The sequence below is a fragment of the Hyla sarda genome, chromosome 7 (genome assembly GCF_029499605.1).
Source record: "Hyla sarda isolate aHylSar1 chromosome 7, aHylSar1.hap1, whole genome shotgun sequence".
Lineage (NCBI taxonomy): Eukaryota > Metazoa > Chordata > Amphibia > Anura > Hylidae > Hyla > Hyla sarda.
Window position 1 is genome coordinate 14,948,860 of NC_079195.1, and position 13,460 is coordinate 14,962,319.

The window sequence follows — 13,460 nt, forward strand, 5'->3', positions numbered from 1 at the left end:
GAGATAAATGGTAAGAGGACAACCCAAAAAAGTAACAACTCCAGTGGGGGACAACCCAGAAATATACACGGGATACAACATGGTATTGGTTGTGCTCCTCATCGATATCCCTAGAGGAGTAATGGCTCCGCAGGCCATAGTGAATCCCCAGAACCACTATGGTATTAGGGATCCAGTGTCACCATAAAGCCCATGGTGTCTCTATTCTATGAAGTAGCCTCAGTTTTTAGATTTATATGGACTACAAGCTACTGGAGGGACCAACCAATATGCTGCGATTAAAGGGGTACTCTGCTGCCCCAGCACTTGGAACATTTCGTTCTGAACGCTTGGAGCCGGCGACGGGGGTCGTGACGTCACTGCCATGCCCCCCGTGACATCACGCCACGGCCTCTCAATGCAAGTCTATGGGAGGGGGCGTGGCATCCGCCACGCCCCCTCCCATAGATTTGCATTGAGGGGGTGTGATGTGATGTCATGAGGGGCGGGACAATGACTTCACGACCACCGCTACCACTCCAAGCGGGTACTGTACTGCACAGAGATCGCGGAGGTCCCAGCAGCAGGACCCCCACATTCAGACATCTTATCCCCTATCCTTTGGATAGGGGATAAGATGTCTAGGGACGGAGTACCCCTTTAATGCTAAGGATCTGATATGGCGGCTCCTGATGATCATGCACCCACCTCCATAGGTCTTACATCTCAGATACGCTCTATTTTGCTAGAGTTGATTTGCATGACACCGGCCTGGGCCTTCATCTCTAATGCTTAAAGGGGTTATCCAGTGTTTTGCTAAAATTCACATCCTGCTGGGGGCGGGAAAAAATAGAAGAAGAAAAAAAAAAATACTTACCAAGCTCTGATCCTTGGCTCCGTCTGGTCCATCGATCTTCTCTCTTCTACCTGCTTCTGAACAGAGCACTTGGTGCAGGACCTGCAGGCTCAGCCAATCATTGGCTGAGACGGGACACCAGAGGCCACTGATTGGCCGAACTGGAATGTCTTGCACCAAGCGCTCGTCTCAAAGCAGAAAGAAAACAGAAAATCACAGAACCCATTGCAGCCAAAGGAAGCTGCAGGGGACCAGGGGTAAGTATAGTTTTTTTTCAGAATTTTTTCCACGCCAACAGGATATGCATTTTAGGAAAATGCTGGATAAACCCTATAAAAGTTACCCATTAAACTAAGTATAAAACATATACTATCTTCTCATTTGACCATTTAAGATGGCCGGCTAAGCAGGTTCGGCAGAAAAATGTTGTGTAGCTAGTAAGGGGCAGAAAGGGTGACTTCCTATGTAGAGTAGAGATCTGCCAACCCTGCTTCTTGTCATGAGAATCAGGTCATTACATTGTCAAAATAGGGGTGCAGTATAGATAAGCCTAACACAGTGCAGGGGGGGGGGTTGCCAACATTTGGACATAAGTCTTTGTTCTGTAAAGTTATTGTAGAGACACTAGAAGTAGCTAGGCAGCTAAAATCCACCATGCCCAGTCTTATCTAACCCAACATCATTATTCAGGCGAGAGTTTGGAGGCCCCAATACACTACAGAAAGTTGTACGTTCCCCCTGTAGTCAGTGGGCACGTTTAGGCAACTACGTTCATGGGCATGTGAAGACAACTTAAAACCTCGGGAGTCTATTTGCCGGAATACGATGTTCCATCTTATGGCAGAACCTCACAGATCTTCTCAAGTTGAGCAAAAATTTAGCATTGTATATGTTGTCTACTTACTAATCCTTAAAGGGGTTCTCCACCCCTAGACATCTTATCCCCTATCCAACAGATAGGGGAGAAGATGTCTGATTGTGGGGGTCCCGCCGATGGGGACCCCCTCGTTCTCAGCTGCAGCACCCCAGACATCCGGTGCATGGAGCGAACTTTGCTCCTTGCTGCCGCATGACTGGCGATGTGGGGCTGAAGTTCGTGACGTCACGGCCACACCCTGCTCGTGCCATCACGGACACGCCCGCTCAATGCAAGTCTATGGGAGGGGACGTGGCGGCCGTCACGCCCCCCTCCCATAGACTTGCATTGAGGGTGTGTGGCCGTGACGTCACAAGCCTCCGGCGCTGCACCCAACGCTCTAAACAAACGCTGGGTGCAGCAGGGTGATCGCGGGGGTCCTTTGGATAGGAGATAAGATGTCTAGGGGCGGAGTACCCCTTTAAATTCTTGACCGTGTTTCTTTCTATACGTTGTTGGCTGTAGTTTGGTGGAACCTTTTTACAGCTGGGGAATTATATCACAATGGACATCCAATGGAAAATATCAAATATGATCTGACTGGAGAAGATTCCCGGTGATACATGATGTCTAGAGCCACGTAGACCACCATTATTTTCCTCCATGAGCCATGTAGACCACCATTATTTTCTCCCATGTTTACTGGCTCGTTCCTTCTCCAGATGCCCAGGAACCTTAATATTAAATCGATGACAATACTTTGGCCTTGGCTTCAGTAGAAAAGAACAATCTACATCTCGGCTTCCATTAGAGGAAGTACCATCACCCTTATACTGACTTATTTTTTGACTAAAGCTAAGAGCTGAGATGAATCAAAAATCACTGACAGGAAGGAACGAACGTGCAACTAAAAGGACAACATATATTAAAGCAAAAATCAATAGGGGCAGAAATCTGGGTTATTCCCTGGATCATTTCACTTCTGGTGGAAGATCATAGACTCAAACAGTACGTAGACAAATCACAGCCGAACTCTGTGAACAAGACTGTCTTCAAGGAACCGTCCAGAATGTTACAATAAGGACCTCCTGAGTATCAGGCTTGAAAATAGCAGTATGGATAAGTAGTCATCTCCCATAATGCATCTACTCCTGCCACTGTTGACCACTACTCATATCCCAAGTGTAGGGCTATACAAAAAGGAGGTGTAGCCTGGTACCCACCTGCCTGATGGGAAATAACATGTTAGTATTAAGGGGAACACTACCCTCATAATGTGCAGATAGATATAAGTATTTGGTAGTGATTGGAATTCTCCAAGGGGAACTCCAGTACATAATATTTTATCCCCTATCCACAGGATAGGGGATAAGTGTCTGATTGCAGGGGTCTGATTGCAGGGTTCTGATAGTTGGGACCTCGCGATCTCCTGCCTAGCGCCCCTGCTCTCCTCGTGCATGGAGTTGTGGTCAACATGCCCCTCTGTGTATCTCTATGGGAGAGACAGAGATACACGAGCTCTGTTTCTCCGCCTCTCCCATAGAGATGCATGGAGGGGCATGTTGACTACAGCCACTCTGAACAAGAGAAGAGCCATTGTTCTGAACACAAATGTTCAGAACACCAGGGTGCCGAGCAGAAGATTGCGGGAGGTCCCATCGGTCGGACTCCCGTGATCAGAACTTATCCCTATACTGTGAAGAGGGGATAACAATTTCAGTACTGAAGTTCCCCCTTTAACTGACCCCTAAATCAACTACCCAAACAATACATTTTCATTTCCTTAACCCTACACCCTAAAGGATGATCATAGTTAAAAATTAGACAAGTACAATAAAATTGTCAACCATCGGCCATGACCTTATCCATGAGATCCAGAGGCCAAGTAATAACGGAATTTACCCCAGACATGGAAAGGAAAAACAAACATACAATGCAAAAATCAAGAAATATATAACTTGACACCTAAAAAGTTGACTTCTTGTTATTGTGTCTTCATCTTGCAAAGGAAAAAGTTTGAAGGGTCAATAGATGGTTCCCATAGAGATGGTGGAGGGTCCTGGGTGGACCCTTTGGACAGTTTCTTGACCTGCAGTGGTGAGGGCCATTGTTTCATAGAGCTCGGGAAACACTCGCTCTTCCTTGACCCCCCTGGAGAATAGACAGAATCAGTGCCCCCGAAAAGAGAAGTAAATGGCCAGGATAATGGTGAAGACGATGATGATGCCCAAGACTACGAGTAAAACCCGATTCTGGATGATCCTATAAAAAGAGAAGAAAAAAAAAAACACAAAAAGAGAGCTTGTTAAGTTTTAGGCTCAAATTCAGAAACAAAAAGCAAAAGAAAAACCCCAACCAGCTGCTCCTCAGATGAAAAGTGACACATTGACAATCTTCTCTCCTTCTACAAGAAGCGTTGACTCAATTGTCCCTTCTTCCACAATGCCCAATTAATTTAGCGATGTTAAGGATTCCTGTCTTATATTTCTGTGGCGGAGAACGGGCGCCGAGCGCAGGCAATAATTGACATGAGAAATAAAAAAAAATATATATATAAAAAAAATATTAAAGGCATTCGAGGCAAATCACAAGGGTAAGACCTGAAGAGAAATTGACTTCCATGTGACAGACAGAGGCAAGTATGTTTGCTACATGTAAGCCCGTTCGCTCAGAATTTCTGGCGGAACTACTGGCGCAGCGGAGAAATGTATTGACTGATCAGAGGAGGACGCAGACACAAGCGGGGGGTGCTGCGGCAGATAAAACTAGATAAAACGCGCCTTTAACAAATCTCCAACAACGCGACTCGTCGGTCAGTCCGTAACCGCTTACATAGGAAACACAAGGAGAAGAGTCTTTGTTCTTTATGTGAAGTATAAGAAACAACAACATAATAAAAATAAAAAAAAGGGTAAAGTAATAATTGGAGCCCTGGGGTATAAGTTACATTTTGCACAATTGTAACGCTGAATTGTACAGAATTCCCATGTCCCGTAGACACGGAGTACGGCCTGCCGGAAGGGCCGCCGGTCAACAACTTCTGCTGCTCTCTCACATTCAGTTACTTACTGTGTTCCAGATCTCTGCAGTAAATGGTAACATTTTTCCAAGCACTGATTTGGTCCTTAGGCATAAACTATAATCAGCACCATATTGCAAAAGTCAGCAATCTATAAAGCAGCGTTTTCCAACCTGGGTGCATCCAGCTCTTGCAAAACTACAACTCCCAGCATGCGCGGACAGCCAACGTAAGCTGGGAGTTGAAGTTTTGCAACAGCTGGAGGTGCCCTGGTTGGAAAACACTGCTTTATAGATTGATGACTTTTGCAGTATGGTGTGGATTATAGTGTATGCTTGCAGCATTCTACATGTGTTTCATAGTGTCCTGTTCTAGTTAGTTTTGCAGAGAGCTGTAGTTTTGCAACAGCTCTACAGGTATGGTCATATGCACAATAATATATATATATATATATATATATATATATATATATATATATATATAAAAACAATCACAAGGTACACGATGCAGTTTATGCCCATCCTTGCAAATCCTAATGATAGATAAGAAAAAGTGCAAAAAATGCAGCTGTATGTCAGGATAGGTATTCAGCCTGTGAATAGGTTGTTAGGTGGGGGGGGGGCTAACAACTCCTAGAAATGTAACAGTAGGCACAACCCCCCTTAGGCTACTTTCACACTGCCCGTCCTTAAAGGCCGTTATCGGGACGGAGCACAATGGGCAATAACAGGTCCCGATGGTTCCCATTTACTATAATGGGGTCTGTCGGGCACCATTATTTTGTAGTGGGCGCAAGCAGTATTTTTTCTTCCGCTATTTTCCCCGGCTCCCCCGATGCCCGTCACACTGCCCGTCAGAAGCCTTAAATGGTAATTATGGTGATGATAGTGACAGTAATGATGGTGCTGGATGATGGTCATAGTAGTGATGGTCCTGATAGTGATGGATGTAGCTGTAATGGAATTGTTAGTGCTGGTGATAATAAAACTAGTGATAGTAAAAGTAGTGATAGTGTTGGTGCTTGTAATGCTGGTGGTAGTGATCAACTACATTATCTGTACTATGAACGACAAGAGAGTTATCACTGTTATCTGTGGTGTTACATAGGACTGCAGGTCACATCTACTACATTATCTGTACTCAGAGAGTTATCACTGTGTTATCTGTGGTGTTACATAGGACTGCAGGTCACATCTACTACATTATCTGTACTCAGAGAGTTATCACTGTGTTATCTGTGGTGTTACATAGGACTGCAGGTCACATCTACTACATTATCTGTACTCAGAGAGTTATCACTGTTATCTGTGGTGTTACATAGGACTGCAGGTCACATCTACATTATCTGTACTCAGAGAGTTATCACTGTGTTATCTGTGGTGTTACATAGGACTGCAGGTCACATCTACTACATTATCTGTACTCAGAGAGTTATCACTGTGTTATCTGTGGTGTTACATGGGACTGCAGGTCACATCTACTACATTATCTGTACTCAGAGAGTTATCACTGTGTTATCTGTGGTGTTACATGGGACTGCAGGGAACATCTACTACATTATCTGTACTCAGAGAGTTATCACTGTGTTATCTGTGGTGTTACATAGGACTGCAGGTCACATCTACTACATTATCTGTACTCAGAGAGTTATCACTGTTATCTGTGGTGTTACATAGGACTGCAGGTCACATCTACTACATTATCTGTACTCAGAGAGTTATCACTGTTATCTGTGGTGTTACATAGGACTGCAGGTCACATCTATACATTATCTGTACTCAGAGAGTTATCACTGTGTTATCTGTGGTGTTACATAGGACTGCAGGTCACATCTACTACATTATCTGTACTCAGAGAGTTATCACTGTTATCTGGTGTTACATAGGACTGCAGGTCACATCTACTACATTATCTGTACTCAGAGAGTTATCACTGTTATCTGTGGTGTTACATAGGACTGCAGGTCACATCTATACATTATCTGTACTCAGAGAGTTATCACTGTGTTATCTGTGGTGTTACATAGGACTGCAGGTCACATCTACTACATTATCTGTACTCAGAGAGTTATCACTGTGTTATCTGTGGTGTTACATGGGACTGCAGGTAACATTATCTGTACTCACAGTATAGACTAGTACATAATACACTTTATAGCCTTTGGGGCCTGCTGTGGTCCCTAAAGTTTTAGGGTGCTTCCCCCTGGGGCTCAGGGGGCTATGACAGTCCCCCCCCATCCTCACCGGTAGGTTACACCGCCATGACACTGCGGACATGTCTTGGGCACAGCTGCCGTAGTGTGTGTCTGTGCTGCCGGCAGGAGATGAATGGGCCGCCATCGCCTCATTTGTCACTGACCACTCCGCTCAGATCCGTCTTCTCATCCTCTTCCTCAGAACAAACAGCCGCACAATGCATCCCTCCGCAGCCATGACAGCTGACAGATTGGCGCGGCTCGGGGCTAATTACCATACACGGGGGCCGCGCACTGAGGAGCGACATCACTTTGCCTAACATTGGAGGGTCCCATCACTTAACCTGTGCAGTGACTGATGAGGCAGAGTTCTCTGAAATCAGCTTCGCTGACACATTGTGACGCCTCAACATGCGATACTGTGTGCAACAATAGAAGCGACAAAGAAATAGAGCTGAACTGACATCTTCTCTCCGCCTCATTTTACTACAACCAGCGGCGGATCATCTATATAGACCTAATACTTTGCACAGCTGTTGGTTTGTTGCATTGTATATAAATTGTATATACCGTAACTGCCTATTTGTCACATTACACATACAATTCTTATTCGATCATTACTCTTCAATCCTTACTTAATGTTTTTTTTTGACAATGAAATCTATTTTACTGTCAAAAAATTAACATATATAGGTAATTACATTTATTTTACTCGATTTTTGCTTTTAATGGCAACTGTCTGCTCTGTTGTCTTTTTTTTACTCAAACTTCCTATGTGGTGTACATCCTGTAAAATACTTTTTGCTCCTGTGTACACTCTAGCTGGGAATTCAGCCAACTCTATCTCCATCCCACTATGTGTGAGGGGGTTATAGTCAAGTAGGAGTATAGGAAAGAAGATCAAGATGGCTGAATTCCCGGCTAGAGAGTACTCAGAAACAGGATGTACACGAGATAGGTTTGGCTGTATTCCCAGCTTGAGTGTACACAGGAACAGGAAGTCTGTTACAGGATGTACACCAGATAGGACATTGGGCTGAAGACAAAACAAAAGCACATAAAACAGAAGAAAAGCATGAAAGGGAGTAAAGCAGTGTTTTCCAAGCTGCATGTCTCCAGCTGTTGCTAAACTATGAGGACGGGATATGAGGACAGGATATGGGGTCAAGATATGAGGACAGGATATGAGGATGGGAAATGACGTTGGGATAAGAGGGCGAAATGTCATTGTTGCTTTCCCTCTCCCACAAGGTTTAGGTAGGAAGATCGGGCAACACCGGGTACTAGTTTTCATATTGGTTGTCACTCTGTAAACACCTAAATATATAGAGAATTTTCCAGTCAGGGGGCATATTTTTATGTTCACAATTAGCGCGACATTCACAAAATTCAAGAAAATCGAAACTCTGCAGTGAAATATTCATAAGAGGATGAATTCCCATTTTCTGTCGTGTCTAATAATCCGGGCTCCTCCGGCTCCGAGGCAGCACGTCTGACTCCTAGGATGAGGGCCTCCAGGCATTCCCAGCATTCACTTACAAGACGGAAAACACAGACAAAAAACTTTGCTGCTCTGACTTTCTGGGGAAATTACGCTGTTTCAGTAAATGCCTGTATTTCTGCCTGTGCGATAGTCTGGATGTTTCCCGGTGACAATGGAAAGTGGGAACACCCCCCCCCCCCTCATACCTCTGCCAAACCCCCGAGAGCAGATGCTGCGGAGGTGCTGCCACCTGGGCCGCCTAATTGAAAGCCTGCGCTAGAGCCGAGAAAATCCGAATCAAAGTTTTGTTTCTAGGAATTTGTAAATGAGTTTGCCCGGCTGCCGGCTGATGAAGGAGGAAGATTAATCTCCTAAACGGGGATTAGGAACAAAGAGGGCGTCTGAAAGAGCCTGGAACGGTTACTCCACAGAGCCCTATGTCATCACAAGGAAGAGCATGGTCAGGAGGGAGCGCCACTTTATATATGGGGCGACCAATCCCTACAGTAGGAAACCACAGGAGACCTTATTATTTTAGTTATGGCTCATGGTAAAGCCCAATTCTTCATCAGTTCGGCCATGGCTGGAGCCTAGTTGTGCCCGCGACCACTGTACTATAAATTTAAGGTGAAATAATATAATACTGAGAGAGTCTGACACCTATGTAACTCTGATTATATTCTCTATATTCCTATTTTCTGTGAAACTGGAAATATACACTAATTTAGCAAATGATGATATAGGCCTCCAGAAAAGAAAGTTCTGGGGTTTATTTACCATTTGATTTCTATTGGTTTTTACCCCCCATTAATTTTCGGACAATGTAGTTCCCTGGAAAGAGGAGTTCTGTACAGTTTCTTACCAACTGGGACCAACCAGGATGAGGCCCCCTTTCTCCAAGGACCCAGAACAGTAAGAGTACAGTGGTCCTGTACAGTACTGAGCACCAATGAATACAGTGGTCCTGTACTGAATCGAGCAACAATGCATCCAGTGGTCCTGTACAGAATCGAGCAACGATGCATACAGTGGTCCTGTACAGAATCGAGCAACGATGCATACAGTTGTCATGTACAGTACGAGTACTGATGCATACAGTGGTCCTGTACATAACTGAGCACCAATGAATACAGTGACCCTATACAGAATCGAGCAACGATGCATACAGTGGTCCTGTACATAACTGAGCACCAATGAATACAGTGGTCCTGTAAAGAATCGAGCAACGATGCATCCAGTTGTCCTGTACAGTACTGAGCAACAATGCATACAGTGATCCTGTACAGAATCGAGTAACAATGCATACAGTGATCCTGTACAGTACTGAGCAACGATGCATCCAGTTGTCCTGTACAGTACTGAGCAACAATGCATACAGTGATCCTGTACAGAATCGAGTAACAATGAATACAGTGATCCTGTACAGTACTGAGCAACAATGCATACAGTGGTCCTGTACGGAATCGAGCAACAATGCATACAGTGATCCTGTACAGTACTGAGCAACAATGCATACAGTGGTCCTGTACAGTACTGAGCAACAATGCATACAGTGATCCTGTACAGTACTGAGCAACAATGCATACAGTGATCCTGTACGGAATCGAGCAACTATGCATACAGTGATCCTGTACAGTACTGAGCAACAATGCATACAGTGGTCCTGTACAGTACTGAGCAACAATGCATACAGTGGTCCTGTACAGTACTGAGCAACAATGCATACAGTGGTCCTGTACAGTACTGAGCAACAATGCATACAGTGGTCCTGTACAGTACTGAGCAACAATGCATACAGTTGTCCTGTACAGAATCGAGCAACAATGCATACAGTTGTCCTGAACAGTACAGAGGAGCACTGATCTAAACAGTGGTCCTTGTACAATACTGGGCACCAATGCATTTATGGTCCTGTACAGTACTGAGCAAGAAAGTTCTGGTGTAGTGGAGGAGCACGCTTTCTACTGCTCCACTATGAGGGGACTATCTCCCTTAGTCACATAGAGGGTGAATAAAACAACAGCACTCATACTCATACTCGCACTCATACAAGAGAGCCCATTCCCAACAGGTGGAACACCCCCCCCCCCCTCCCATCCAATAGGACACATTTTAATTTTGGGATAAGCCCACAGGTGTGACCATACATAAGAATTCCCTCATCAATGACAAGAAGAGAACTTAAAAACATTTAGGAATCAAAATGTAAAGTATATTAGGAAGCTGTGGAATTCCACACCATAGATTCTGATGACAATGTATCAGAGATTCTGTATTGTCACCCGAATGTATCAATAGTTACAAATTGAGATCTTTTCTTTTAAATTCAACATTCATCCCCTCTCCCTTCCCCCATACAGGGGCTTCAGAAGTGATGCAGGGGCCCCGGTCACCCAGGAGCAGATTGCGGCTGCTGTGTGTGAATTGTCGCTGCAGACGGACCATTAAATAAACATTATTTCTATGATATCTCCCTTTATAGTGCAGAATGCTGGTGGAGCGGTGGCTCGGGGGGCATCAGAGCTAACACAAAAAACAATAGTGGGCACCAACTGTACCCATCTGTACGGGAGCCAACAGCCCTGTCACCGGCAGACACCGCCTGTGGGTGTTCACGTGAGCGACACAACTGGCCGGAGAGGACACCTCGGAGTAACGTCGGCTCTCTCCCCCTCACACCCGTCAGAGCCGGATCCGCGTTGCGCAGACGCCTTCAGCATGCAGAGCGTGTTGACAGGGTAAATAATTTAAGAAAGAATATACATTTGAAAGAAGACGCCCATCGGAACAGCCAGGACTGGAACGCCTCGGGGCAAAGACTTGTTCATTTGCATGCCGAATGTTATTAACTTTGTATACTGCGGCTTTAAAGAACGTACGTTTCAATTAAAGGAATGGCGGTGCAGGGATGCGGAGTCCGTGCGGCTTTGTTTCGGGGGTTAACCCATTGTTGCCTGGTTTTGTGACACCCCCCCTACTTTGACCTTCAGGGGGTGGCGGATGAAGATTTCCAAAGAGGAGAGGCTGATGAAAAATCACAGAAGTGCGGAGAACGGTCAAGATCCAGGAATAGAACGAGCAGTGGGCGCTGAACTACAACCCCCATTATCTGCTCAACAGAGAATTCTCCATAGAGGATGAATATTTCAGGGAAACTCTACTAATGTGGAAGCAGCGCACAGGTGGATACAGGCCCCGCAGCTTCATGGGATATAAAACCATCAAGATCATAAAAGTACAGATATGGATGATGAAATTGATACGGCTGATAATAGGGATCAATAGCTGCACTTACCTGACTGCAACATCTTGGCAAATGGTTTATAGAAACATTCCCGCTTTCTTTCAAAAACGCTGCCACGATCGTTCATGGCAGTGTCACCCCAATCAGTGTGCCTCTGGCTTTTGCAAAACTACAACCCCCAGCATGCTCGGACTGACAAGAAACTAAAAAAAGGCACTAGAAAACACACATAGAATGGTGAAAACAACGCCACAGAGTATAAACTATAATCCGCACCATACTGCAAAAGTCAGCAATCTATAAAGCAGTGTTTCCCAACCAGCATGCCTCCAGTGTTGCAAAACTACAACTCCCAGCATGCCCGGACTGACAAGAAACTAAATAAGGCGCTAGAAAACACACATAGAATGGTGGAAACAACTGCACAGAGCATAAACTATAATCCGCACCATACTGCAAAAGTCATCAAACTATAAAGCAGTGTTTACCAACCAGTGTGCCTCCGGTGTTGAAAAACTACAACTCCCAGCATGCCCGGACTGACCAGAAACTAAACACACATAGAATGGTGGAAAAAACTGCACAGAGCATAAACTATAATCTGCACCATACTGCAAAATTCTGCAATTTATAAAGGAGTGTTTCCCAACCAGCATGCCTCCGGTGTTGCAAAACTACAACTCCCAGCATGCTCGGACTGACAAGAAACTAAAGAAGGCACTAGAAAACACACATAGAATGGTGAAAACAACTCCACAGAGCATAAACTATAATCGGCACCATACTGCAAAAGTTATCAAACTATAAAGCAGTGTTTACCAACCAGTGTGCCTCCGGTGTTGCAAAACTACAACTCCCAGGATGCCTGGACTGACAAGAAACTAAACAAGGAACTAGAAAACACACATAGAATGGTGGAAACAACTGCACAGAGTATAAACTATAATCCGCACCATACTGCAAAAGTCATCAATTTATAAAGCAGTTTTTACCAACCAGTGTGCCTCTGGCTTTTGCAAAACTACAACTCCCAGCATGCTCGGACTGACCAGAAACTAAACAAGGAACTAGAAAACACACATAGAATGGTGGAAACAACTGCACAAAGTATAAACTATAATCCACACCACACTGCAAAAGTCAGCAATTTATAAAGCAGTGTTTCCCAACCAGTGTGCCTTTGGTGTTGCAAAATTGCAACTCCCAGTATGCTCATTCTCCTCTGACATCAATTTTACTCCACACAACTGCTGCTCGCTGGATATTTTCTCTTTTTCGGACCAAAACAGTGTTTTCCAACCAGGGTGTCCCCCCCCCGCTGTTGCAAAACAACAACTCCCAGCATGCCCGGACAGCCAACGGCTGTCCGGGCATGCTGGGAGTTGTTGTTTTGCAACAGCTGGAGGTGCTCTGGTTGGGAAATATTGCCCTATGCAAACGATTGTGGGATAACCAGCTACTCACATGCTTGGCCACCGCTCCATTCATTCTCTATGGGGCATCTGGACATTGCCAAGTGCATTGTCTTTAATCTTGCAATAAAGGCTGATAACAGCGAACAATAGATCCCCTTCACTTGTTCTCAGGCATCTCAACAGCCAGAAACAGGTGATAGCTGGGAACAATGGAATGCATTCCTCTATTTTACAGCTCCGCCTGGTAATGGCTGATAACAGAGAGCGATAGAACACACTCAACTGTCCTAGAAAAAACTGTGTCTCCCGCAAGTGGATGATAACAGGGAGCAAAAGGTGGTGAGAATGTAACCTGCAGGGGCCGAGTCCAAGCTAAACACCAATGGCTTCTTGGCGCGGTACTGACCATGGTTT

The 13,460-nt window shown here is 44.9% G+C and overlaps 1 protein-coding gene across 4 annotated transcripts in view; it reads right to left on the minus strand.

Moving 5' to 3' along the window:
• Positions 1–472: 472 nt before the first annotated feature.
• Positions 473–13,460, minus strand: part of VTI1A (vesicle transport through interaction with t-SNAREs 1A) — a 432,905-nt gene continuing 419,917 nt past the window's right edge. For all 4 annotated transcript variants that reach the window (XM_056530379.1, XM_056530385.1, XM_056530378.1 and 1 more), the window contains one exon: positions 473–3,953. In XM_056530379.1, the coding sequence (XP_056386354.1) occupies positions 3,860–3,953 (94 nt within the window). In that variant the 3' untranslated portion in view covers positions 473–3,859. The remainder of the gene's footprint in view (positions 3,954–13,460) is intronic.